Raw genomic sequence first — 26,297 nt, 5'->3', positions numbered from 1 at the left:
TTTATTTGGTTTGGCGCCTGCACCAAGTAAGGATGGAGGTTCCATCTCGCTTGTTCGTGGTTGCGGTGTCGTTGTGGGGATGCTAATTTTGTCCCGCCCACAGTGAGGACGGTGGCGTTATTTTGCTCGTGATTAGGCAAGTTGAGGATGAAGGGTTTAAGGATGAATGATTCCCTCTCTTATTGCAGTGTAGATGTAGAAAAGGTGGAAAGGCACTCTCATTCGTATTATTTTTTTTTTTCCCACATTTCTCTCTAGTGCAAGGTGGAAAGGCACACTACTTCTTATGTGGAAAGGCACACTCTTTCGTGATTCCTCTAAGAGAAGGTGGAAAGGCACTCTCCTTCGGTTATATTCCTCTTGGGGATGCGCAACAGAGAGATAATGTCCGGATTAGCTACCAGATATGTCGAATTTTGACAGTTTAACCAACACGCGAGCTCATGGCCAGTAGGACAGGCATGCATTATATGCATCTATGTAAAATTGTTTAAGTGTGCATATTGTATTTGGTTTGTCTATGTGAATATTTCTGTCGAATTGCTAATTGCCATATTTATTGTAATTGCTTTTGAATGTGTTTGAATACTTGTACTTGCTATTACTAAATTGGTTACTGAATACTGGTTTACTATGATATTGAAAATTAAGGATGCTGAGAGGTGTTGGAAAGAGCTGAGATTTAGTTTGTTTATCCTGTTTGGATTAGAAAGAACCCTAGACTTGAACTTTGTGTGATTGGAGACTAGAATTGCCTAGCAGGTTCATGTAGTTTTACATAGTCTTTATTTGGAATTATTACCCTATTGAGAACCTTCGAGTTCTTAACCGTTGTGGATTTGTTGATTTTCAGATACAGGATGTGACGCATCTCGCTGAGCATGTAGGATTCCTTGTGGCGAAAGCGAAGACTTGTGTTTTGGATTTTATTTTGTACTTAGATATTTATTTTCCACTTTTGAATATGTATATCCCTCTTAGAGGTTTTGATTATGGAGAAACAAGATGTATTTTGGTGTACTTTGAGTTGTAATATTGTCTAGTCGGTTTTTTCTTTACAGGTCGAGACTAGTTCTATTTATGTATCTTATTCTGGATCTTATGTATATATCTATATCTCTTTTGTTTCTGTATCCAATATTTTTACCTTTTAACGTTTCGAGTACGATGACGGTCTTTTTCATTTATCTTTTCTTTATATGCTCCTAGTTATATTATCTTTCGAATATATGTATATATTTATTTTGTTTTTAGGCGTCGTAATGTCTCATGACATCTAATTTACGACTATAGCCTAAGGCTTTGTGTGGAGGGTGTTACAAAAAATATTTCTTAGTTTAAATGGTATATTTATCACTCACCTTTCTAAATAGCTTGAGTAGTTGTTTTATATATTGATGTATTCTTTTGTTTATCAAAATGTATAAAAATAATAAGCATAAATTAATTGAAATAAAAAGTGATTTATAATTTAAATAAAAAATTTTAAATTTAAGTTTTGAAAATAGTAATATAAATATTTTTATGAATTAATATAATAAAAAATATTTTATAAAAAAATTATACATAACCATTTTTTATGTCTTCATTATATATAATATAGATAAAAATAAAAGATGAGTAATATATTTATAATTTTTCTTATATTTTTAATCAGTCTTTCTTATATTTTTTATTTTAAAAATTTTACCCGAATCTTAGAAACAGATATAACTAGAAGGAATAAATATAAAATATAAAATTTAATAAAACCCAAAAATCCGAAATTTTTTATTCGTGGAACACATATCTCCCCACCTGAAGTGTATGACGTCCGACAGGGACTTCAACTCATGAGTAGAAGAACTTGGTGTCTGAGTCCCCACCCACACAGTAAATAAATTGTTAAAAATAATTAATTTTTAAATTTATTCCTTAAAAAGTAATTTAAATATATAAATTTATTTGTATATTTATATAAATAATTTATAATATTAGCATATTAAAATTAATTTTTATAATAAATATAATAAAAATTAAATTTATATATTTTTTATAAAAAAAAATTAATCAATAACCTTAATATAATTATAAAATACAGAAATTAGAAATAAAAAACGAAGCCAACAACGGAAAATGGTAAGTACTAAGTAGAACATTGTAACCTCAATACAATACATCAAAAAACGGAGACAGACACATCTGAAAGAGGGTGTTTCTCTCGCCGATAACAAAGGTACCACACACACTCCCAACTCACAAGAAGAAACAAAGACCTTCAATTCACACTATTTCTAGGGTTTTCTTTCTCTCTACTTCTTCATGAAATGCCATAATGTACATGTATTCTTCTTTTCTTCTGCTAATTCAATCCATTTTATTGTAATCTGTTAGGTTCTCTATAACCTTTCTTACTGCAATTGTTTAATCATTGAACTCTCAATTCAATGATTCATTGAGAAGAAAGGTTAAAGCTCTAATCTTTTTGTGTAGCTCACTCGCTGTTGTAGTCATCATGCGATTCTGTCTGGTTTACCTTGAATGTTGTCCTCTGAAATGTGTCTAGTTGAGCTTATTGTTATTGTTTGGTTGTGTTGCTTTGATTGTATGTTCATGGCCACCAGTCTGAGCTTGTTCTGGTGTTAGCATTAGATTTGTTTAACTTGTGCCACTTTATTTCACGGCTTAATTTGCATGGATTTGAATTGGATTTCTCATTCTACATGGTGGTGGGATTTTTTTTTTTTTACCCTTTCTTTAAACTCGCTTCTTAGGTTTAATATGTTTCTTTTTTTTGTATGATACTATGAATCTCTTAGTTTTGGGTAGGAAATATGTCATTTCATATTGAAATCTATTAACTAGTAAATTTACATTACTTTTAGTTATAATTAGTAGAGGAGTTAATAAGGGGTAAAGCATGATGTGAGATTGAATATGGGGTTATTTGAAATGTTTGCAAAAGGCTTATAAAATTAATGGAGTTATATAGTGTGAAATGACCAAGTTAGGCATTTAAAACGGGGGAGCAGCTTTATAGAATACATTGCATAATGGTATACATATAGTAATTGTTCTTCTATTCTCTTTTTCTTTTTGGAAAGCTTATATACATAACATGGCGGTGTTGTAAGTTGTGCATGTACTGTGTGTGCGTTCAGTGTCTGCAGAAAATGAAAATTTTGCATATGTTAGATTTTGTATTTACATTTACACTCAATTTGATGCTACCTTTATTAAGCATGTTGTTTCATTGATTACCTGTGTGTCTCTCTAATCATTATCTTTGACTTTGTGTTTTATCATCATATCATGATGTACTTTGCATTTGTTGGTTAGGTTGATAGCAGGGTTAGAAAGGGGAGAGGAATTTTATGGATTAGATTCAGGGAATCCACAAAAAATTCTGCCTATTCACTTACCCTTAAGAAAACTGTTCATGCCTTATGTAGTTTCTAAACTTTTCTTATTGACTTGCAGTTACCCGACTTCCTCGTAGCTAACAGATAGCTGAGATAGGAATTGTTTTGGCTTTCAGATTACTTCCTCTTGACTTTCATGATTGTATTAAATTTTCACTATGAGTGGCACACCTAAGAGATCTCATGAAGATACTCTTCATCCATCGTCAAAGCATCCCCACGATGATTCAAGTACATATTCCAAGTTGGTTTCAACTTCAAATGAATACCATGTGCCTTATGATATAGGTCAGGATTCCCGTGCTGCAAAAGCACCCCGGACAGAATTCCGTGATGCTGATAGAAAATCTCCTCTTCCTTCAGTGTATCGGATTACATCACTATCAAATGATTCTCATCCGGATCATCCACTTGGTATTGAGAACAAGATAGAGTCAAGGGATTCTAAGGACAACAGAGATTTCCGATTTGAAAATCGTGATTCAAAGATAGAGAAGAAGGATTTACAAGTTGAAGCTAGAAGGGATGCTCAGAGTGCTAAGAGTGAAAAGGATTTGCGTGTTGAGGGTAGAGGAGATGACAATAAGGATGTCAAATATGACCGGGAGAGTCATAATGAATCAAAAGGTGACAAGACAGAAAAGGATGGCTATGGTGTGGTTAGCAGCCATTTGAATTGGAAGGAATCAAAAGATTACCATAGGGGAAAACGATATTCAGATTCACCTAGTCGTAGTTTGGAGACTTGGCAAATGCCACGTAGCAATTCACAAGGACCACTTGAGGCTCGAAAGGAGAGTTCAACAACAAAAGAAAGGGACTACGTGGAAGCTCACGAGGCTGTTGGGGAGAACAAAGTAGACTCTAAAGGTGATGATAGATCTAAAGAAAAAGATAGGAAAGGCAAGGATGTGAAGCATCGGGAATGGGGAGAGAAGGAAAAAGAAAGAAACGATCGTAGAAGCAGTGCAGACGTTAGCAATACAAGTGGTGATGGTAAAGAATCCGCCAAGGAAGACAAAGATGTAGAAAGGTCAGAGAAAGAGAAAAAAGATCATCCAAAAGAGAGAGAAAATTCAAAAGACAGGGAAAAGGATCAGATCAAGAAAGACTCATTGAATGGAATGGATAAAGAGGTTCCAAATAATGGGAAGGAACTTGGGGATGGATCGGTTAAATTGCCAGAACAAGAAACTGTGTTACCAGACCAGAAGAAACAAAAAGATGCTGATAGCTGGAAAAATGTTGATCGTGAAGCAAAAGAGAAAAAAAAAGAGAGAGATGCTGATTCAGAAGGTGATAAGCCTGATAGACCTGATAAGCGAAATAGAGGCTTTGACAAGGAATCAGATGATGGCTGTGCTGATGTGGAAGGGGCTATAGAGAAGGAGAAGGAGAAGGAACCCTATAATTTTACTGCCCAGCAACGCAGAAGGATACAACGATCTAGGGGGAGTCCTCAGGTGCCTAACCGAGAGCCTCGTTTCAGATCCCGTTCCGCAGACAATGATGGGTATTTTCTTCCTCTACTTCGTTTTTTGTTGCTAGTAAACTTCTTATGGATCTTCTTACTATCATGTGTTTCATTTACAATAACTTGAAGCTTCAGAGTTTCATCCAATAGAAGTTTCTTTGTCTTCATTGACTAGTCCTACTTTTATGATGTTTGTAATTCGGGTCAAGAAGTTTTCCTTGAAAAAATAAATTCACTAGAAATTTAAGGATTAGATCTAGTAATTGGCGGTTTATGGCTGACTGATATTGCGCACCATCATATCAGATCTCGATGAATAAAAACATTTACCTATTTTTATAACAGATCGTATGGTAGGCCATAAATTGGGCGAATGGATAAGATATATCTAATCGATTAGAATATAGAACTTTATGGATATAATAAAAAAGAAAAATAAGATATATTATGTTGCTGTATTTTCTGATAGTAACTATATCTTGCTAAATATTTTGCAGGTCTCAAGGTATGATGTCATTTTGTTTTACTGGCTTGATCTACAAATGACTACTGAATTTCGCCTTCATGAAATAATGCGGGGGCCAACATGAATTGCTTTGATTGGCTTGTTTCTGTATATTTTACGATATTTCCTCTGCTTTCCTATTTGTGCTTGTTTACACTTTACACTTCTATCTTAATGTCTTCCTTGAGATGATACTATTGTGCGCTAATCAATTGTTGATATCAATTTTTGCTGGAATAGAGAAGATTAAAGCTTGATGTTATCCTAGTCTTGCATATCCAATTTATATAAGTTTCTGGTATTTCAGGTAAAGTAGAGGTTTCATCTGTTGTTTATAAGGTTGGTGATAGTATGCAAGAGCTGATAAAACTGTGGGAGGAATATAAATCATCCGTGTCTCAACTGGAGAAAAATGGTGAAAGTTCTAGTAATGGGCCTACTTTGGAAATTTGTATACCTTCTGATTATGTTACTGCTACAAATCGTCAAGTGAGTCTTTTTTCTTTTTCTTTTATCTCTCTCTCTTGTTTTTTATTTTTGTGTTCGGGTGTTTGGGGGGGGGGGGGGGGGAGGGGTTGGTTTGTTAAAATGATGAATGAGACCAATCATTTAATTTCTTTCTTATGGTGGTTGGTGGATTGGGGCCTTTGAAATACATTGCATTGAAGAGTTCCTTCTGTTGATGATGCATTTAGGTATTATGCACTATTTTTATCTTGTATAGATTTTAAGTAAGGGTTTTACTAACTGGTGCCCTTTGTCAAGGTTACCTATGTTGGAATTTTTTTATAGTTTTATCCATTTTTAATACAAGAAATTTTTGAAAACTTGGAACTTTGTAGTCTTCTTACATTCAACACCTTAAGGGGCACTTGTTAGCTAACTTTTTAAGCAAGGTGAATTAATTAAATAATTTGAAAAATGTTGAGGGAATCTTCTACCTCCCTTTTAAATGCAATATTCTATGTTTCACTATATGCCCATTATATTAAGTTATGGTATATTCAAGGCTTGATTAGTTGTAGCTTGATGTCTCCTCTCTAATTGAGCCATTATTATGGTTTCTAGAGGCCTAGCTTTAAATATAGGTGTAGAATAGAGATTCTGAGTCCTGTGAGAACCATACGGCTGAACTTATTATTAGTTCTGCTTCCACAAATGCCATTGTCAAATCCTTTAAATATCATTGATTGTAACTCGTTCATGATCTAATCTAGTCTCTATTAACCTTTAGAGTTAAATATTTAAAAAATGTTGTTTGTCTATTCATCCAGGATGCTCTGAGACATCAATATCCATATTCTGCCAATTATCTGGTACCTTTTGATTCATCTAAATCTTCTTCTGCTTCTTCCATCTGTATCTGACACTGCATGTTTTTTTTTTTTCTTTCGGATCAAGTAGGTATGCCTTATATCTAGAAATCCATAGAGGATTAAGATTCATGTTTGCTAGAGTATATTTCCAACCAAAAAGCCTTAAGTATGAAGTTTCCAAATCGTCTGGAATTGTTCTCAATGTGTTGCACACTACAGACGCATCTTTTCACACCTTTCTTTTCCAGCAGTTGTCTTGTGGAGCAGGGTGTTTCATATGATGTCATGTTAATGATTCGATGAGATAAAAGTGTTTTATTTGCCTTTTTGCCGTTTCTCTTTATATGTCTTTAAGGTTTAGACATGGGATGCTTTTGAATATGCTTTTCTCATTGATGCTATAGCATATCTGAGTGAGTTGCATTATTATTATACTCAGGTCAGAGGTGGCCAGCTTTGGGGGACCGATGTATACACATATGACTCGGATCTTGTTGCTGGTATGTGCCTTTTCAGAAAGGATACAGTTAGATTTTTCTTATAAATGACAAGAGGTGATATGTTCAACTGATGTTCCATTCTTGTTGCACAGTTCTCATGCACACAGGTTACTGTCGCCCAACAGCTTCTCCGCCTCATGCAGCCATACAAGAGTTGCGTGCAACCATCCGAGTGCTTCCTCCACAAGATTGTAAGCCATCCAGCTTAGATTTTTGTTTTTCAAGCTTTATTTTGTTAATCTAAAGATGGTATTATGTATGAATATCAGGCTATACCTCCACATTGAGAAACAATGTAAGATCCCGAGCTTGGGGTGCAGCAATTGGTTGTAGTTATCGAGTTGAACGGTGTTGCATTGTGAAGGTAGTATCAGAAGCTATACAATCTTCTTTTGTCCTTTGCAATTTTCCCCCATGAAGTTATCAGATCTTTTTCTTACAGTTTCATATGCTTTAGATGGCATATTAATCACATTTTTTCGTAATGAATATAATTACTTTTTTTCTTTTTAGTCTTGTGTATTTTTAGAAAGTTGATGGTGTCTTGCATGTATACTTCTATTACTGTCTTAATATCTTGTTAAATCTTCTATTGAGGACATTGTCTTTTTTATGGAAAAAGTAATGTGTTTGGTATGCACATATGTTCATCGACATATGTTATGTGCACAAGCATTTACATGGTCTTAATGTTCATTTTGTTGGTTTCCAGAAAGGGGGTGGAACTATAGATCTTGAACCTTGCCTTACCTATACTTCAACCATTGAGCCCACCCTTGCTCCGGTGGCTGTTGAACGGACAATAACTACCAGGGCAGCAGCTTCGGTATGTCTGGCTTCTTTTAACAATCAAACTCTTACAGTGCAGAATTTGATAATTATTAGATATTTTAGATTGTTATCCATAGCTGCTTTGTTTATGCCATTCATTTATGGACCTGTTGAAGCTTGTTTTGATTCTCTTATATATGTACTTTCAGGGATCAGCTTTTTAAGTTGCCATATATATGGATTGTTATATGGATTGTTCATTTTTTTTTCTAAATCAAAGTGATTTCAAAAGAATTTCACGTTTGATTGAAATCTGAGATTTGTTTTGCTAACCTAGTTGCTACCATCTTACAAGTTGGTCCCTTATTTTTTCAGAATGCCTTGCGGCAGCAAAGATTTGTTCGAGAAGTCACAATACAGTACAACCTCTGCAATGAGCCCTGGTATGCTACCATTCGGATCTTTTGTTTTGCAGCGTATATAAACAGTAGAAATTCCAATTGTGTTATTTTGGTATATTTCAAGAATATATCAGCCTTAAACAATGCAAGGTGGATAAGATTGCAGAATTTCAGATCCTAAATTATACTTGGGATGCAACATGTCTATTTTGCTGATAACTTCATTTTAATTTTTACATTTATCCATACTCATTGATTGAATATTCATGATCACCAGGACCAAATATAGCATAAGCATTGTTGCTGACAAGGGTCTTAAAAAGCCACTCTACACGTCTGCTCGTTTGAAGAAGGGGGAAGTCTTGTATTTGGAGACACATTTTTATAGGTATTTTTGACATGATAGTTTTGCAAGAAGGCTTCATTATTTGATTCTTTTTCTCTCTTTTTTTTTTAAAGAAAAATAATAAAATAAAAAAGAAGCCATTATAATTGGTAAATGTCCTACTCACATGCAACAGGAATGTGCTTATAAATATGAAAACCATGTTGGACAAAATTTCTGTGTTACCACTACCAGTGTTATTTCCATTTATAGTTGAACAAAGAATCCATGATTATGTCTTGACAAGTATTAATCTGTTTCGATGAGAGGCCTTAGTGAAGTTAAGAAACTTCCCGTTGGTGTTTCTTTAATTGAGTCGTCTTCTTTTTTTTTTTTTTGGTGCAGATATGAGCTTTGTTTCTCTGGAGAGAAAATGGTCAAGGCTACACCAACAACTCCATTGCGCGACGCAGGAACAGAGAAGTCTCAGAATCACCACCACCACCACTCTGCGAATGGTGAAAAACATGATGGTGATCATGTCATGATTGAGGCATTCCGTTGGTCTCGTTGTAAGAAGCCTTTGCCTCAGAAGGTGATGCGCACCATTGGCATCCCTCTGCCCCCTGAACATGTTGAGGTATTTTCAATCCTCTCTTTGATTGCTTTACTCTTGCATGTACGTAAGATCCATAGAATTTTGTCCTCTCAATTGTGTAATTTAGATATAACTAATTGAGAAAAGCATAAATATAAGAATAAGAACAAGAAGAGGGAAAAGTGGGAGAAAAAAGAGGAAAAAAAAATCACGTAGGAGGAGGGAGGAGGAGGAAGAAGAATGCAGTTTCTGAAGGGAAAAGAAGATTGATTTTTTGGTTCTTTTTGGACATTTGGTTGGGAGTTTGCTTGAAAAGTTACTTGTTCACCTAGCACCATTTGATCATTTATACTATCTTTTACCGAAATTGACCATCAATAGCATATAATTGAATAATCCTTGTTTCTGTAACGAATACATTATATTGATTTTCAAATATATAAAAAGTATAGCAAACTATTTTGGATTGACATGAAATTTTTTAAAAATGATTTATAACATATAAACTAATCTAAGTGTATTTATTCTTTTTTGAAAAAATTACACGAATAACAAATTATTTAATAGCATAACATTTACTTAAATTAACGCTAGTGTTATTTGATCCCAACTATAGAATTTTTTTTTTTTTTTTGATACACTGACAGTTAAAACGTCTTACTCAGTCGTTCAATCACATCTGTCTTTCGAATGACCATTTACGTAATCACGTGATTAGTGTAAAATGTAGTTATTTTTGTTGATGTGACATTATGTAATTGGATGCACATGTAAAACTGATTAATACGATAGGGTATCAAAATTAAATTCAAGTCACAATAGTAAGGAGACTTTAATCTTAATCAAATAAGGAAATATTCATATAATAATAGTAATCACGTAATACTAACTGATTATATGTGATATTCCTTGATATTCTAAGATATAGTTGTGGTATTATATATATATATATATACTATTTTTCAGAAAACTTGCACTGTCTAATTAGGTACTGGAGGATAATTTGGACTGGGAAGATGTGCAATGGTCACAAACTGGTGTATGGATTGCAGGAAAGGAATATACACTTGCAAGGGCGCATTTCTTGTCAATGAATTAGTTCTATTTTACCCACGAATGGATTAGTTCATTACTAATTTCTTATTATTTATTTTATGGATATTGTGTTGGGTTGATGTAATAGGTTTATTCACGTACCTTGAGATATTGTCTTCTCTTTTCTTGTAACTAAAGCTGTTGTATTTTATGGGGCATGGCTATTGATCTTAAATCAAATATGTAGTAGTTTAATTATGCATATTTTGTTTCCCTATGTCTATATTAAATATAAATTCAAAGAATATTGTCGCTTTAAAAGAAGCAAAAGACATGAACCTCACTGATTGAAACTGTAACCAAACGACCCCCAAAGAAATTGGATAAATTGTCTTAAAGAAACAGATAGATGTAATGAATTAAGCAGATGGCATAACATTATGACTGTAAATGATGAATATACGCAGTTACCTTTTTCTTTTTCATTTTGATTAAAACACAATTAACTAAATGAAAATTTAATAATAATTTGAAATACAAGCTCTATTTTGCTCTAATTGGTGTGGCAGTTTCAACATTCATTTTTTTAGGACTTCATTTTTCCTTTTTGTTGTAGTTAAGGATTGAGTTTAAACTTTAAACACATGGAAAATTCTTGATGGAACAATTTAATGTTTTCTTTTACTTTTAAATTTTTTAGTCAGTAAATTGCTTCCTCTTTAAAATGGCGTTTTTGAGGGGTACTAATTGCGCTTTTGATTTTTCGTGACGGAGAGAGAAACGTGTATGACAATATGGTGTGAGAATAGAGGTGTTTTATTTGCTATGGGATGACAAAAATCGGAAGTACCGATTTGTTTGCATTGTTTTGTTTTTTAAACAAACAATCACATCGAAAATAAAAAAAAATTAATGTTGAAATCGGACCGTCCGATTTTTATTTTAACAAATAAAAAAATAAAAAATACAAATCGGACCCTTCGATTTGGAGTTTAATTTTTTCTTCAAGCAAATCGGACCCTCCGATTTGTAATTTATTTTTTCATCAAACAAATCGGACAGTCCGATTTGAATAAAACACCATATAAAAAAAACACCTAATTTTCCAATAACAATGTATTACATATATATTTAATCAATATAAAAAAAAATTAGCCTACTAATTGTGTGGAGGGGGATCTAAATCTTACCATGAAAATTTGATGTAGCTTAGAAATAAAATAACTTGCTCTCAAAAGGATGGTTAGTTCCTCTGCTGTTCTTTTTGAGGTTGAGATCTAAAACGAATCTCATATCCGAGTCTTCATTTTCCTTTTGCATGGTTGAGGAAGCTCTCTGTTGGAGAAGAATAGTTTGTTTCTCCCATCCAGCAATAACATTTCAATAATTCAATTTATACTAATAATGCTAATTGGAACAAGATTAGTTACACCGATGCATGGTTGGTGAAGCTTCAGAAAGTTTAAACTACTCGCTAAGAAGTCGCACATTGATAAGATGAAAAGAACAAACAGGTAAGCCTCCAAATATAAAAGAAACATTTGAACAATTCTGAAATCATACCTTTCTCGGCCTTTTGGCTAAGATAAAGTCTAGTATCTGTTCCTGTAACTAAAGCTGTTGTATTTTATGGGGCATGCCTATTGATCTTAAATCAAATATGTTGTTTAATTATGCATATTTTGAGTGGGAGGGGCCACTACAGTAGCTTGCTACTGTGCCTCTCGTGTGTCGCCCAAGCCTTACATTACAGCTAGGGGTGCACACGGTCCGGTCCAACTCGAAGACTCGGTCCGGTCTCGAATATTTTAGGGGGTTAATTTGGCATGATTTTACTAGGTTTAGGGTCGAGTAAGGGTCTCAAAAATAGATCCGGTTATTATTTGAGACGGGGTCAAAGCGAACCCGGCTTCATCCAATCCATGTGCACCCTAAGGGAACTAAAAAAGATATATATATATATATATATATATATATATATATATATATATATATATATTAAATTAATTTTAATATTATGTTATATTAATTATAAATTTATTGTTTTATTTTTAATCACACTTGTTGAATTAGAAAATAGATCAAAGAAGCATTAAATTATAATTTATGGACAAATTCAAGTTCAAATATGGATATCAACTTTTCGGTAACAAGTTTCTTCTTTATAAATAAGTGCATCATAAAGTTTCTTTATAAATTATTGTTAAAACTTTAAAGACCCGGTTTTCACCCGATTTGAACCCAGTATAGTTGTGGCCCGAAAATGTTTAGGTTTTATTGGGTCTAAAGTCGGGTTATGGTCTAAAAAATAAATCCGGTATATATTTAGAGTCGGGTCTGGGTCAGGACAAATCCAGTTTTACCCGACCCATGAACACCCCTAAATACAGCTAGGGCTTGACGCACCCCCGCTAAATCAGTTCAAAAGGTATATTCTCTTTAGACGTTGGGGTTTACTAAGGATGGTAAACAGGAAGTTGGCCTGATATTTTCGATATTTTAAGAATGAGAAATTATATATCTCTCCTCTCTATTTGTAAATTTTTTTAATTTATTTTAAATTTCTTGCGTTATACTAACGTTAATTTTATTTATTTTTTAAAAAAATTATTTTTATAAAAATATCTTTTAGTAAAATTTTATTTTTTTGTGATTAAATTATATTTATCAAAAAAAAATTTAATAATTTTTTTATTGATTAAATTGTATTTTTATTAAAATTTTTTTTTAAAAAAATTTAATGATTAAATTATATTTTTATAAGATATTATTTTTTTTAATGATCAAATTATTTTTTTCAAAAACACAAATGACAATCATTTTGCTTCTGAAGGTTGTCTTTGGAGGATCACGGTGACTTCTAAAGGTTGTTCATGCTTCTCCTTTTATACATGGCTTTTTTTAAAAGATTTTTCTAAATTTTTTTAAAAATATTTTAGTATAAATACAATTTAATCAATAGTGTTAAAGGGTATTTTGAAAAATAAAATTTAATCACAAATAAATAAAATTTTTATTAAAGGGTATTTTTGTAAAAATAATTTATTTTTTTTAAAAAATAGGTAAAATTAACGTTAGTCAGAACAGCAAAAAACCCAATAATGCTTTTCAAATTCAGTGAAAAGCATAATTTATCATTAAATTTTGAAAATTTAGGCCTTTGTTTTAATTTGTTTTGCAGTTAGAGTTTGTTAGAAGATTTGTTTAGATTTGATTTGTTTAGTAGTATTTTTTTTTAAATTTAAAATTTAAATCAAATCTGATCTAATCCATTAAAGATCAAATCTGATTTAAATTTCAAAATCTTATCTTATCTTTTTTAGTTTTTTAGGGGCCTATTTAAACACCTTTGGTGGACCATTTACATAACTTTTGATGAATAAATTTTTCATTGCTTTTAGCATGTTTTTATTGTGTGATTAAGTAAAGTGAGTGATTTACTTTGCTTGATGCATGAAGAAGATTGAAAGATTTAACACTAAGGTAATTTGTGTGGTGGTTTCGTTCAGTTTTCATCCTTTTGATCTAGGTTGTCAAGGACAGGTTCTTTGAAAGTCTAACGGGAGTTAAAATATGTTAGGGAGTTGAGTTTTGTGATCCATGTCATTCCTTCATCCCATCCAATGTCATTTGCGGGTAAAAGAAGAAAAATTAAATAAGAAATATTTCATAAATCATTCCTTGTGTATTTACTCACGAATAATCACAGTAAGATGAAGTGTGAGAGTCAAGATAATCAGGCGATGTGTCTGATACTAAATAAGTAAACTAAAAATGAATCCTTAGTCATCCTATCATTACTAAAAGAAACAGAAAAGTCAAAGAAATACATAGATTTCTATTAGGCAACAATATAATGTGTTTGTCGCAAGTTTTTAGAATATCTAACAGATTTTTATTTCTTGGGTTTGTGGGGCTGCATATTATTCCCTAAGCTCTTTATTATTTGTCACTCAATTTTTTTTTTAGAATATCAATAGATTTCTATCTCTTGAGCTTGTGTGGCTGCATGTTATTCCCTCGACTCTTTATTATTTGTCAGTCATTTTTCTTTGCATTATTTGTTGTTGAAGTATCATTATGCTTTTAATTTATAAAAGTATTGAATTACATTCTACTATTCTATCTCTTCATTAGTGATTCTAAGTTTATTAATGCAAAGAGAAAAAAAAAGAATGAATTAAGTATTGATTAATGCTTTTAATCAGTATAAATGCAGGGACACAAGAAATGGATTACTGGGATATCTGGGAACCTGACCATCTTAGTGCTCGTTGCCGTGGTTTTACAAGTGCCAGCAAAAATAGGACGCTCGTATGTGTTTGTAAACTTGCCGGAATAATTCTCGGATGAGAACGATACTAAGTGGCTATTGTCTTTTGATATGGTAACATCTAAACCTAATTATTAAACTGTCTTTTTTAATTAGTTAAAAATAAAGTCTAATTGAAAATTTTATTTTCCAATTCAATTTAATCTTGCCATTAACCCTAATTTTCAGATATGCACTCTTATTCCCCTCAAACCGGTAGCATTTATGTTGTAGACCCTAGCTTCCTCTGTGGTGTCGAAGGTTTCGAACCAAAGACAAATATTTTGTTTGGGATCGTAAATCTTCACCGCCCATTTTTCCCATGAATGTTGTCTAATTCCTTTGTAAAACTTCTTCCCCTGTCTCTTTACAGGGGGCTTGTCGTTGTCCGGATCTTGTTTCCTAAGGTAGCGTTTGAAAGAGAGATAGAGACTGAGAAACAGAGACTGAACTAAGTCCCAATATTGTGTTTTGTGTAAAGTGAGAGAGAGAGAGAGATTGAAATAAAAATGAAGTTCTAATTTAATTTGCACAAAGAATGAAGTTAGAATTAATTAATTGAAATGGGGATATTTTAGGTATAAAATTTTATGTTTCAGTCTCCGTCCTTAAAAATTTCAGTCACCTGTGTCCTCACTTTTTGAAAGTACTAAAATATTAAAATTTTGGGGAGAGAGACAGAAATTTTAGTATCAGTCTCTGGGCCAACAAACAAGATGCTGAGTTTCAGTCTCTCGGTCTCCGTCCCAGTACCTCAAAACAAACGCTACCTAAAAGCTTGTTTGGAAACCATTTAACATGAGAAAATAATTCTATTTCCTTTAAGAAAAGAATTCATTTCTATTTGAAACTCAATTTCATGATTTCAAATGATTATAATATATTAATAGAATAGACTTTAAGTTTGAAGAGTGTGAGAGTTAATTTAGAAATCAGACCCCTTTTGGTCTGATTTACAAATGAAGAAAAAATAAGAATTGAATTTCTCAAAGGAATGTAAACCATTTATTTTTAATTGTTCCAAAACAAGAAAAAGAATTCAATTCTTGAGTGAATTCTAATTCCAAATATTTCAAACAAGTTCTAATTGTTTGATAAAACACCATTTTCAAAAACTCCAACCAACAAAGGAAGGAAAGAAAGGAAAAAGATGAGAAGAGCAAAGAAGATTTGTTGAGAGTGGGTGTATTTTGGAGATGACGATGAGCAAAATTGAAGTAAAGTCAATGTGTTGGACTAGATTTCAGAGACAGTAAACTAACGAGAACGGTTACGGGAGATAAACTCAGCGATTATGGCACCACCACACATGCTTAGCTTCATGTGTTTGGTCCTGCTGAACGTTATTGTTTGCGTTATGCATATGAAAAAATGAAGATATTTTTTAAGGAAGAGGATTTTTGGAGTTAAGAGTATGTTGTGACTTGTGAAGACCTCCATTCCTGTGAGAACTCCATTATTGATGATTATTGTTCATGAACCAATTTTTAAATTATTCAAGGTTTTTAAGAAGCATGGAGTATGAATCGAAGAGAGTCAGAAAAAGAGGGACCTATGTCGTCATAGGTTGGTGGTCACGAACCGACGAAGAGCCAGTTACAACAGTAAAATAAGATGAGACAAAGAGAGGAAGAAGGGAATAGAGACAGCAAGAGGTGATAGAAATAGCGAGAAGTTATGCGAGAGTGGTTCAAGGTTCCGACAAGAGCAGCAACCATGCTGAAAGTTAGTATGAATTGGGAATTTTTTAGTTTGAATTTGTCTTTATTTAATACACTTGTCAAATTTTAATTTCTTTCAAAAATCATTTTGTCAATAACATCTATTAGGTATCATTTTGTTAATGCTAGAATTTTTTGAGTATCATTTTGGTATTTACCTAAAAAACAAAAGTACAAAATTGAATCAAATAATTAGGAGTGACAAAAGGAGTAGCTTGCCATATTCCACCAAGTAAAATGGGCTTAAAATGCTTGTCCGTCTGGCTTTATGGCAGGTTGGCTAGGGGTGGCAACATACACCCTACTCGCGAGTACCCAACCCGATCGGGTAGGGTTGCCAATCCGATCCGCATCGGGTAGGGTAGGGTGTGGGTCGGGTAGGGTGCGGGTTGAGTCTCAACCCTACCTGATTAACCTGTACCCTATATATGTATATGTTATATACTAATAACAAAATATGTTTCAAGTGGATGTTGAACCAAATACCTCTCACTAAATGCGAAAAGATCCTTAGCCACTAAGAGAAGATAATTAATTGATAATTTAATATATTTATTTTTTGTACATAGAATTCAGTTCTATTTTAAATTATCATCAAGTTATATAATAATGTTACAATTTTTGGTAACCCAGGAGTAGGGTTGGGTATCCGCGGGTTAAGAACAAGTAGGGTTAGGGTTGAATCGAAACCCTACCCTATCCATTACCACCCCTAAGGTTGGTAAGCCGATGTGCTAGCCCGATTAATTTAAAAAAAATTAATAAAAAATAATAATTAAAAAAAATCAAATACAAATAAAAAAATAGTCAAATTACAATATAATTTTTTTATTATTCTTTTTAAATTTTAACTTCAATAAAATTATTAAAATAATATCTGTTAATAGAATAATATTATTTTAAAAAATAAATCACATAATTTTAACATATATAAGTGTAAAATAATTAAAGTTTAAAAAAAAAAATAAAAAGTATATCTAAAAATTATATAATTATAAATTTTTGTAATACTAATAACTTTTTTATTTAAAAAAAATTGGTCCAATGAACTAATCCATCCCATCATACCAAAATTTTTAAATTTTAGTCTGAATGTTTTTTGGGCGAATTTAGTAAGTTAATTAAGTTACTTTTAAAGAAATAACTTAAATAATAAATGTTTATATTAAAAGTAATTTATAAATAAGTTATTTTGTGTTTGATTTTTTAGTTCTAAAAGTACTTATTTTAAGAGAAAAGTGATAAAAAGCTTTTTATTATGAGAGAAGTCATTTTTTTTTAACTTCTCCTTAAGCACTAAAATAACTTTTGAGAAAGTTGCAATTTTGTTTTGAAAATTATACCAGACATTAATACTACATCTTTTCATAAGTTAAAAGTAAAAAAAAAAGTCACTTATGAACCTATCCAAATGGACCCTTAGTAGGATTTAAATTCTCCAAATTTTGAATTTCACTTTAAAGAGTAAGGTGTGATCGCTCACCAAAAAGTGGGATGAAGAGTAAATATGAAAGAGAAACTATTAAAGGATAAATGATCACATTTTATTCTCTAAAGTAAAAATTCAAAATGTAGAAGATCCAAATTTAATTTAGTAAATGAATGAGTTTGGTTCGTTTTACAGTTCCTATAAATAATATTAGGTTGTTAACCTTTTTAATCAATAATTTAATATTAATTAATTTTTTAAAATTATTTTATTTATTTTATATTTATACTTTAAATAATAACAAAAAAAGTCACAAAAAAAAAAAATAATAACAAAAATATTATTTGTATATAAAAATTAATTATTAAAATTAATTAGTTTATTTATATATAAAAATATATATATTATTTAATTTATTTTTAACAAATATTTTATATTTTATGCTTATTAGAGTTTAAGACTCTTGAAATGACAAACACTCAACCGAACCCTAACTAGATCCTTTTTCTCCTAATCAGTTAGTCATCTCCGGCCACCGTCACCGTCTTCTCACATCCAGCCACCGTCCTCATCTTCTTCGGTTCTTCCTCTCTTCCAGCAAGTCGTTTGTTCCCATCGTCTTCCAGCAAACAGCAACTCATTCTTCCACTCCCTGAAGTCGCTTTCAACTCTCCAATCCGCCAAGCTTTCCCGTCATCGTCGCATTCCCATCATCTTCCTCTTCTCGTCGCTGTCAGCTTCACATCTTCCTCTCCTTCACGTTGTCCTCGCCTCCAGCTGTCGCCTTCCAATTTAGAGGGACCGGTTCAACCGCGAACCGACAACATTAACGGTCCGGTCAGGCATGTAAAACCATTAATAAAAAGCCGATAAAAAACCGTTGAGCCGGACCGAACCAGAACCCCGCCGGTTTACGTAAAAACGGAAGCTCCTTCGTTTCTTTCTCCCTTTCTTCCTTTCGTTCAGAAATCACACAAACCCAGCCAAAAAACCCTAGCACTCTAAGCCTACACCACCGCCGCAAGGAGTGGCATACTGCCGCCGTCAGTGGCACTCAAAGTTCGCCATCCGTCCGTCTATCTAGCTTCACCGTTCGCGTTCACACGCCGTTCAGCGTTCGAGTTCGCATTCGCGTTCGTCTGGAAGCCACGTTGCTCTGCTTCAAACTCTGCGACCAACCCGCGCGCTCCACCTAGCCGTCGAACTGCTCTCTTTTGTCGCTGCCGTGAGTTTCCTAAACCCGCCACCAGATAATACACTCACACAACACCAATACTCTGCTTCAAACTCTGCAATTTCTGATTTCTATTACAATAAGTAACTATTTGATTTGGTAGTGGTTTGGATTTTTTCATAGACGGAATTAAAGTTACAATAGTTATGTTCTCTTCTCTATCACATTGATATTAAGTTTTGAATTCCTTTATTTCATTTTAATTTTACCGCACTCAACATGTTTGATGAAATGCTTTACCATATTTCTGGTTGGTTTTATAATTTCTAGCTTTTAGAAACGTAGTAGGTTGATTGCATGTGAAATTAGAATAACTGGATCTTAGTAATTAGGAAATTTTAGCTGCACAAATAGCATCTTTGCAGAAAACATATTAGCATGATGATTCCACTTGCATTAGTGTTCTTCTAGTAAATTTTAACTATTATTGTGAACTTGTTAATTTGCTAATTGTTCTTGTGTTGTTGTTCTGTTGTTCTTCTGTTACTTTTAATTTTTTTTTGTTTTTGTTGTGATTTTCTGTTCTTGAACTTGTTAAGTTGATAATTTGCTAAATTGTTGGGCTGCTGTTGTTTTAATTTGCTAAATTGTTAGGTTGCTGCGATTTAATTTGTTGGATTTTCTATTTAGGTCTTGTTCTTGTTTATTTGCTAAATTGTTGTTGTGTATTTATTGTTGTCTTTGAGATTATTGCTGGATATTGGTGATCATTGATTTATTATATGCTTCATGTTTTCATTGGTTTCTTCTTCTGAAGGAAAAAAAATTATGGTTTCATTGTTTTGTTGATTGTTTGTTTTGTTTCAAAAATAATTCTTTTGTGATCAATGCTCAAACTCTGAATGTTGTTCTGCTGTTTTTGTTTAGTTTCAGAAATCAATTCTTTGTGATCAATGCTCAAACTCTGAATGTTGTTCTGTTTTGTTTTGAGGCTGTGTTTGGAAGAGGTGATGATTTCTGAGTGTTGTTTTGTTTTTGTTTTAAGGCTGTGTGTTGTGTTCAATTTTCTTTTTGTAGGAAATTCTTTGAGGTATTTGAATTAAGAAGGAAGACTATTTCAACGGTATTACTCTGTTAATTCTGGTCTGCTACAAGCTTGAACTAGAATTGAAGAGAGAAACCCTTTATTATTTCATCATTGGCCTATTTTTGGCATTGCATATCATTGTAGTTTGTTTATTCATAGAACTAGTTGTTTATGATCTCCTTTTGAAGTAAAAAAATGCAATAGAAGAGTGTTTAGAACCAGTTGCTCTATTCATTGAATTTTTATAGAATCAAGTGTTTATTATAAAATGATTTTTCCGGTTGAACCAATAAACCAGTAAACCAGTAACTAAAATGGTTTGATGACCGGTCCGGTTTTCAGAACCTTGCTTATTAGAGTTTAAGACTCTTGAAATGACACACACTCAACTGAACCCTAACTAGATCCTTTTTCTCCTAATCAGTTAGTCATCTCCGGCCACCGTCCCCGTCTTCTCACAGCCAGCCACCGTCCTCATCTTCTTCGGTTCTTCCTCTCTTCCAGCAAGTCGTCCGTTCCCATCGTCTTCCAGCAAGCAGCAACTCATTCTTCCACTCCCTGAAGTCGCTTTCAACTCTCCAATCCGCCAAGCTTTCCCGTCATTGTCGCATTCCCATCGTCTTCCTCTTCTCGTCGCCGTCAGCTTCACATCTTCCTCTCGTTCGCGTTGTCCTCGCCTCTAGCCGTCGCCTTCCAATTTGGAGAGAGATAGAGATGGAGACAGAGACAGGAGAGAAGAGGGACACCACAACAATCAACAACGTCATGTGCCTCTTGATGCACCCAGATGGAGCTCCCCTTGGTGCTCCCATGTACCTTCCTCAGAATGCTGGTCCACAACAACTTCAACTCATTGTCAATAAGATTCTGGACAACGTAAACCCATCATTTTTCATATCCTTACCAACAAAATATAAAAAATTGCTTTGTTATTAAAATAATGTTCTCTTTGGTTAATTATTGTGTCTTTTATCCCCCTCCCCTTCCCCGATTTAGGAGGAGAAATTACCATATGCTTTCTATATTTCTGATGAAGAGCTCCTTGTGCCACTTGAAACCTACTTGCACAAAAACAAAGGCTAGTATCTACTCTCTCCCTTGGTTATCTTGCAACAAACTACTCTTTGTTTAGGTTGATTGATTAGTTTGTTTTTTGTTTCTTATAATGTGGTGTTGATTTAAAATTAATTTTCAGTCTCGGTGGAGAAGGCATTGCCTATAGTTTGTCAGCCTCAAGCTATTTTCAGGATTCGCCCTGTTAATCGTTGTTCCGCTACTATTTCTGGTATAAATCATAGAATTTTGTGTCATTTACAGCCTATAATGTTCTAGGTGAAATGTTTATTCACAAACAGATGTTTTGTGTTAATTCTATATAAAACTACCGTGATTTGGAACATGGTGATGTTTTGTGTGTCTTCTCTTTTTAATGTTTTGGTTCTTGATAATGATTTAGCTTAATGTCCTAGTTGTCATATCCTCTGATTCATGTTGCTGGAACTGTTTTTAGGTCATGCAGAAGCTGTACTTACAGTTGCTTTCAGTCCTGATGGGAGGCACCTAGCAAGTGGTTCTGGCGACACAACTGTTCGTCTTTGGGACCTTAACACGCAGACACCATTGTACACATGCACAGGTGTGATAATAAGTATGATATACCAAACATTGCTTGTTTGTACTTAGTTGTGTTTAAGCATCTTTCTCAGTATGAACAGAAGTAACCAGTTTAACTCGTAGAAAGAGAATGTAATGAAATTAAATTTAGAAGGTGGAATTGGAGTTAGCTTACAATTGTATTCTTAGAAAGGAATTCTTGAAGCATTGTGTAGGCTAAATCTGAAAATGCTGCTGTTCTGTTTTTCATTTGTTGTAACTTGTAATTCAAAAAGTTGATATATTTTTTTATTATTTATTTATTTTTTAAAATAAGAAATGGCCATGTATCTATTGATAGTTGTTTTCATTGTTAGCAGGGCACAAGAATTGGGTCCTTTGTATTGCGTGGTCACCAGATGGCAAGTATCTTGTGAGTGGGAGCAAGTCTGGAGAACTTCAATGTTGGGATCCAGAAACTGGGAAATTGTCTGGCAATCCATTATCTGTAAAGTCTTTAACTGAGTATGCTATTTACTATCAGAAAGCTTGCTTCATTTCTTTTCTTTGGTCTAAATTTTTCACTAAAACATATTGAGATTGTGTTATTCAAGGTATATGTTGTAAATTCTGGTACCACTGCTTTTGCTTCCTAACATGATACTGTTCTTGCTCATGTATAAGCTTATTTATGACTACTGCAACAGTTCACTCAATTATTTTTGTTTCTCCTGGCTAATTCAGAACATGATTCCTTTTACATTGTATTTAAATTAGAAGTATTAAGATATTCATCCTGATTATGATTTGTGCCACCCCATCCTCCCCGAAATAGCAAAAGACACAAGCAAAGGAAAAAAAGGAAGGCAAAATAGAATGTAAAAGAACATCATGCATTATTACTTCATGATTTCCCGAGAAAAATTGAAAAATAGAACTGGTAAGGAGATGCTACAGATGCAATGGTTTTTTAGTTGGTGACAAATTTAGTTCCCTGCATAGTACTATACTGATATAATGTTTCTTGGACAATATTTGAAGTATATATTAATGCAGGGCCACAAGAAATGGATTACTGGGATCTCTTGGGAACCCGTCCATCTTAGTGCTCCTTGCCGTCGTTTTGTAAGTGCCAGCAAAGATGGGGATGCTCGTATATGGGATGTCACATTGAGGAAATGTGTTATATGTCTCACTGGCCACACACTCGCCATAACATGTGTAAAATGGGGTGGAGATGGCATGATTTATACAGGGTACTCTCTCTCTCTCTCTCTCTCTCTCTCTCTCTCTCTCTCTCTCTCTCCACACACACACACACACACAATTTCCAAGCTTTTATCTATATTCAAACTTTTAAATTGTACAGATTTGTACATTACTACAGTACTTTTAACAATACCCAAAGATAATTTAGTCAGAGGTTTTAGTCCCTGTTCTTTTGAAAAAATTTATGCACTTTGGTAAAATACTACGTCATTACTGTTCCCAACCTTCAGGGGCATATCTTTCAGACTTCCAGCTCTGCACTAGCATATGTTACAAGATTTCCCTTTTTTCTTTTATTTATTGGATGATATTTATCTAAGAAGCACGAATATGACACGGACACGACACGACACGGATACGCTGACACGTTCTTTTTAAAAAAATATTGGATTAGACACGTGTAAGATAAGTATGTTATAAAACTTAAATAAGATTAAAATACTAAATTATCATATTATAAATATAAGAATAAACATAATTACATAAAAAAAATCTTTAAAAAATCCAAAATAAAATAATATCAATAATTATAATTTTTAAATAAACTCTTATATGGAACATTAAACATTAGATGTTATTAACTTATTTTATAAATAAAATAAAAATTTATACAAGTACTAGTAAAAAAGTCAAAGAAATAATAAAATAATGATATATTTGAGAGAGAGAGAAATTGCTAAACAAAAGTGGAGCAGAAAGTCAGAAGCAAGAATCATTAATCTCACCGCCTCCTTAGTTTCTGGAGATTTAAAAATTAAAATCTGAAGAAAAGGGCTTTCGGTGGTGCTATGGTCTCGTGCAGTCCATGCGGAAGGAAGACGCTCGGACTTGCCGCAGATTAGCGCTTCACTTGACGAAACCACCGCAAAGCTGAAAGGTGATCTCCGACTCGCCACCAATATGCGTGTCCACCATATCCCGTGCGTGTCCGTGTCGCATCCCCGTCCGACACCGGTACGTCAGCGCTGCTGGCGAGTCCGTGCTTCATAGATAGTTACTCTACATTGCTAGTCTGCTGTTTGGAGCATAGCTATATTATTTTTATTATTTCAGTTCCCAAGACTGTACAATCAAAGTTTGGGAAACTACACAAGGGAAGCTAATTCGTGAATTGAAGGTGTGTTTAATCCCCTTGAGCTTCAGTACTTTGCAATGCACCTGAACCTTAGACTTGGCTATTATTATGCATCATCATTGGTTCTCATCTCATGTCAAAATTATTTTTCATGTGTTTTTTTTCTGCATATTAGAGTTATCTGGTTATTTTTACTTTTTTTTTTTTTCAATCAAAAGTTTGTTGATTGTATTAAAAGCTTGCCATCCTTTTTTTTATTTTAGTGAATGAATTTGTGACCCACATTCCCTTTTTGGTATGAGTGGTTGATCTATGAAGCCTAAAAAGATGGGCTTTTAGACAATGTGATTGAATTTATTAGTAGTCTAGTTTAGTCTCTTACGGCAAGTTCACCACTGCCATTTTTGTTGAAGTATTTATCGTAAAAGTTTAAATCTAATCCATTTTTAGTGTATATTTTGTGTATTATCACTTGTTTACTCCATTTAGAAGATAGACTTTTCATTTTGAGTAACTTATCCCTGTAGAATTCTTCACATGTTGGTATCTATTTTAGGGACATGGGCATTGGGTTAATTCGTTAGCATTGAGCACCGAGTATGTTCTTCGTACTGGAGCTTTTGATCATACTGGGAAACAATACTCATCTCCAGAGGAAATGAAGAAGGTGAGCACTTTTTGGGTTAATAATCATCCTAGCACATCAAACCATATTTTACTAATATGTTCACACCTGTCTGCTGCTGATGAATGTAGGTTGCTCTTGAAAGGTATAATAAGATGAGAGGCAATGCCCCTGAAAGGTTAGTTTCTGGATCTGACGATTTTACCATGTTCCTTTGGGAACCATTTGTCAGCAAGCACCCAAAAACTCGTATGACAGGTCATCAGCAGGTACAAATCTTTTCCTATGTATCAAGGAGAATTAAGCAAAATGAGCTTTGTTGCAACTGCTTTTTTTTCTTCTTTCCAAATTATAATTCTAATTTAATAAATATTTGCCGAAATCCATCCCTAATTATTTGTAGTATGTTAGTTGAAAACTTGAAATTAGGTTTATCATTATGCAGGTTTAATGACAAACTCTCTATCTGTGTATATGCTTTCCATTTTTCAGCTTAATGAAAGTTGAACTTGTTTGCTGACAGCTTGTGAACCATGTGTATTTTTCACCTGATGGGCAATGGGTGGCAAGTGCATCTTTTGATAAATCCGTGAAGTTATGGAATGGCACAACAGGAAAATTTATAGCAGCTTTCCGTGGTCATGTTGGGCCTGTTTACCAGATCAGGTAAAACAAAAGTGTATCCATCTTACTTTGACCTTGACAGTCTCCGAAGATATTTCCTTTTGAATTCAGTGTATTTGGGTTTTGTTGTACAGCTGGTCTGCGGATAGCAGACTACTTTTAAGTGGCAGCAAAGATTCTACGTTGAAGGTTAGTGAGATTTTCCTTGATATGGACATTATTTGTTAGTTAAATACATGAAACTATATTTTCAATCCAAATTTAACCTTCCATTATGTTTGGTGATCAAGGTTTGGGATATTCGAACTCGGAAGTTGAAGCAGGATCTTCCTGGCCATTCTGATGAAGTATGCATCCCGTTTTACATGCTTTATCTTAAGTTTATTTGTTTGTTTGTCTAGTTATTATTATTATTATTATTATTATTATTATTATTATTATTATTATTATTATTATTATTATTATTATTATCTCACTATGGTGACTAGCATAGTTCAATCTTTTTGCTGGAAAGGTTTTTTCTGTTGACTGGAGTCCAGATGGAGAGAAAGTAGCCTCTGGTGGCAAGGATAAAGTGTTGAAGTTGTGGATGGGCTAAGGCCAACCTGGGATGAACATTTCTTGCGTGGATTTCTTGGAAATCAAGCCTGAATGTTAATACTTTGGAGTGAGTTTTTACATTAGATTGACAACTTGTATGATATGGATAGTTTAGAATTTAATGAAATTAAGTTGTCTCAATTCAGTTTTGTTTATCTTTGAAACTCCTTTGTTTGGATTGCGAGTTATGAAAATTGAGATTTGATAACATCTTTTAGAGGAGAAAAAGAGCGATATCAAATTGAATTCCAGGAAATTTTCAATTGGATACCCACGTTTCCAACGTAAGATAGCGAAAAACTGATTTTCTTTTAATGTACAAAACACTTATTTGAAAGTGGATTAGTTAGGTTTGGTTTGGTAAAATTTTTTAAAAAGGGGTCTTATTTTGTGTTTGGTAAATTAAAAAATTTATGTGCTTGTGCTTATTGTTTTTGAAAATTAAGTGTTTCTGAAAGTATT

The 26,297-nt window shown here is 33.3% G+C and overlaps 2 protein-coding genes and 1 pseudogene across 4 annotated transcripts; all 3 read left to right on the top strand.

Moving 5' to 3' along the window:
• Positions 1-2,098: 2,098 nt before the first annotated feature.
• Positions 2,099-10,588, top strand: LOC112775240 (uncharacterized). The gene is made up of 12 exons (XM_025818738.3): positions 2,099-2,215; positions 3,460-4,914; positions 5,373-5,380; positions 5,688-5,869; positions 7,136-7,196; positions 7,289-7,387; positions 7,466-7,560; positions 7,909-8,022; positions 8,343-8,410; positions 8,646-8,756; positions 9,099-9,333; positions 10,280-10,588. The coding sequence occupies exons 2-12, from the start codon at positions 3,560-3,562 to the stop codon at positions 10,388-10,390; spliced, it is 2,439 nt and encodes an 812-aa protein (XP_025674523.1). The 5' UTR covers positions 2,099-2,215; positions 3,460-3,559; the 3' UTR covers positions 10,391-10,588.
• A 1,297-nt stretch (positions 10,589-11,885) lies between these two features.
• On the top strand, positions 11,886-12,098 carry LOC112781875 (U2 spliceosomal RNA; annotated as a pseudogene).
• Positions 12,099-14,258: 2,160 nt separating this feature from the next.
• LOC112775788 (notchless protein homolog) lies at positions 14,259-25,976 on the top strand. Of its 3 annotated transcripts, XM_072227162.1 has the most exons (16): positions 14,259-14,363; positions 14,535-14,713; positions 20,040-20,085; positions 20,474-20,925; positions 21,046-21,127; positions 21,245-21,334; positions 21,560-21,685; positions 22,023-22,150; positions 22,699-22,898; positions 23,965-24,028; positions 24,543-24,653; positions 24,743-24,880; positions 25,135-25,277; positions 25,370-25,424; positions 25,526-25,582; positions 25,750-25,976. In XM_072227162.1, the coding sequence occupies exons 4-16, from the start codon at positions 20,764-20,766 to the stop codon at positions 25,831-25,833; spliced, it is 1,440 nt and encodes a 479-aa protein (XP_072083263.1). In that variant the 5' UTR covers positions 14,259-14,363; positions 14,535-14,713; positions 20,040-20,085; positions 20,474-20,763; the 3' UTR covers positions 25,834-25,976. The 3 variants fall into 3 exon arrangements, with proteins under 3 accessions (XP_072083263.1, XP_025675420.1, XP_025675419.1); XM_025819635.3 differs by lacking the exons at positions 14,259-14,363; positions 14,535-14,713 and adding an exon at positions 18,254-19,013; XM_025819634.3 differs by lacking the exons at positions 14,259-14,363; positions 14,535-14,713; positions 20,040-20,085 and adding an exon at positions 18,254-19,013.
• Positions 25,977-26,297: the final 321 nt, after the last annotated feature.

This window comes from Arachis hypogaea, chromosome 19 (assembly GCF_003086295.3).
Source record: "Arachis hypogaea cultivar Tifrunner chromosome 19, arahy.Tifrunner.gnm2.J5K5, whole genome shotgun sequence".
Lineage (NCBI taxonomy): Eukaryota > Viridiplantae > Streptophyta > Magnoliopsida > Fabales > Fabaceae > Arachis > Arachis hypogaea.
This window is presented reverse-complemented; position numbering and strand designations above follow the sequence as displayed.

What these genes read in the sequence shown, in the direction of transcription:
- LOC112775240 (XM_025818738.3), top strand. Translation starts at nt 3,560, where the DNA reads ATGAGTGGCACACCTAAGAGATCTCATGAAGATACTCTTCATCCATCG. An exon ending in TTACTGCTACAAATCGTCAA is followed by an intron (nt 5,870 to 7,135) that starts GTGAGTCTTTTT and finishes TATTATACTCAG; the next exon opens with GTCAGAGGTGGCCAGCTTTG. An exon ending in TGACTCGGATCTTGTTGCTG is followed by an intron (nt 7,197 to 7,288) that starts GTATGTGCCTTT and finishes CTTGTTGCACAG; the next exon opens with TTCTCATGCACACAGGTTAC.
- LOC112775788 (XM_072227162.1), top strand. Translation starts at nt 20,764, where the DNA reads ATGGAGACAGAGACAGGAGAGAAGAGGGACACCACAACAATCAACAAC. An exon ending in CTACTTGCACAAAAACAAAG is followed by an intron (nt 21,128 to 21,244) that starts GCTAGTATCTAC and finishes ATTAATTTTCAG; the next exon opens with TCTCGGTGGAGAAGGCATTG. An exon ending in GTATGACAGGTCATCAGCAG is followed by an intron (nt 24,881 to 25,134) that starts GTACAAATCTTT and finishes GTTTGCTGACAG; the next exon opens with CTTGTGAACCATGTGTATTT.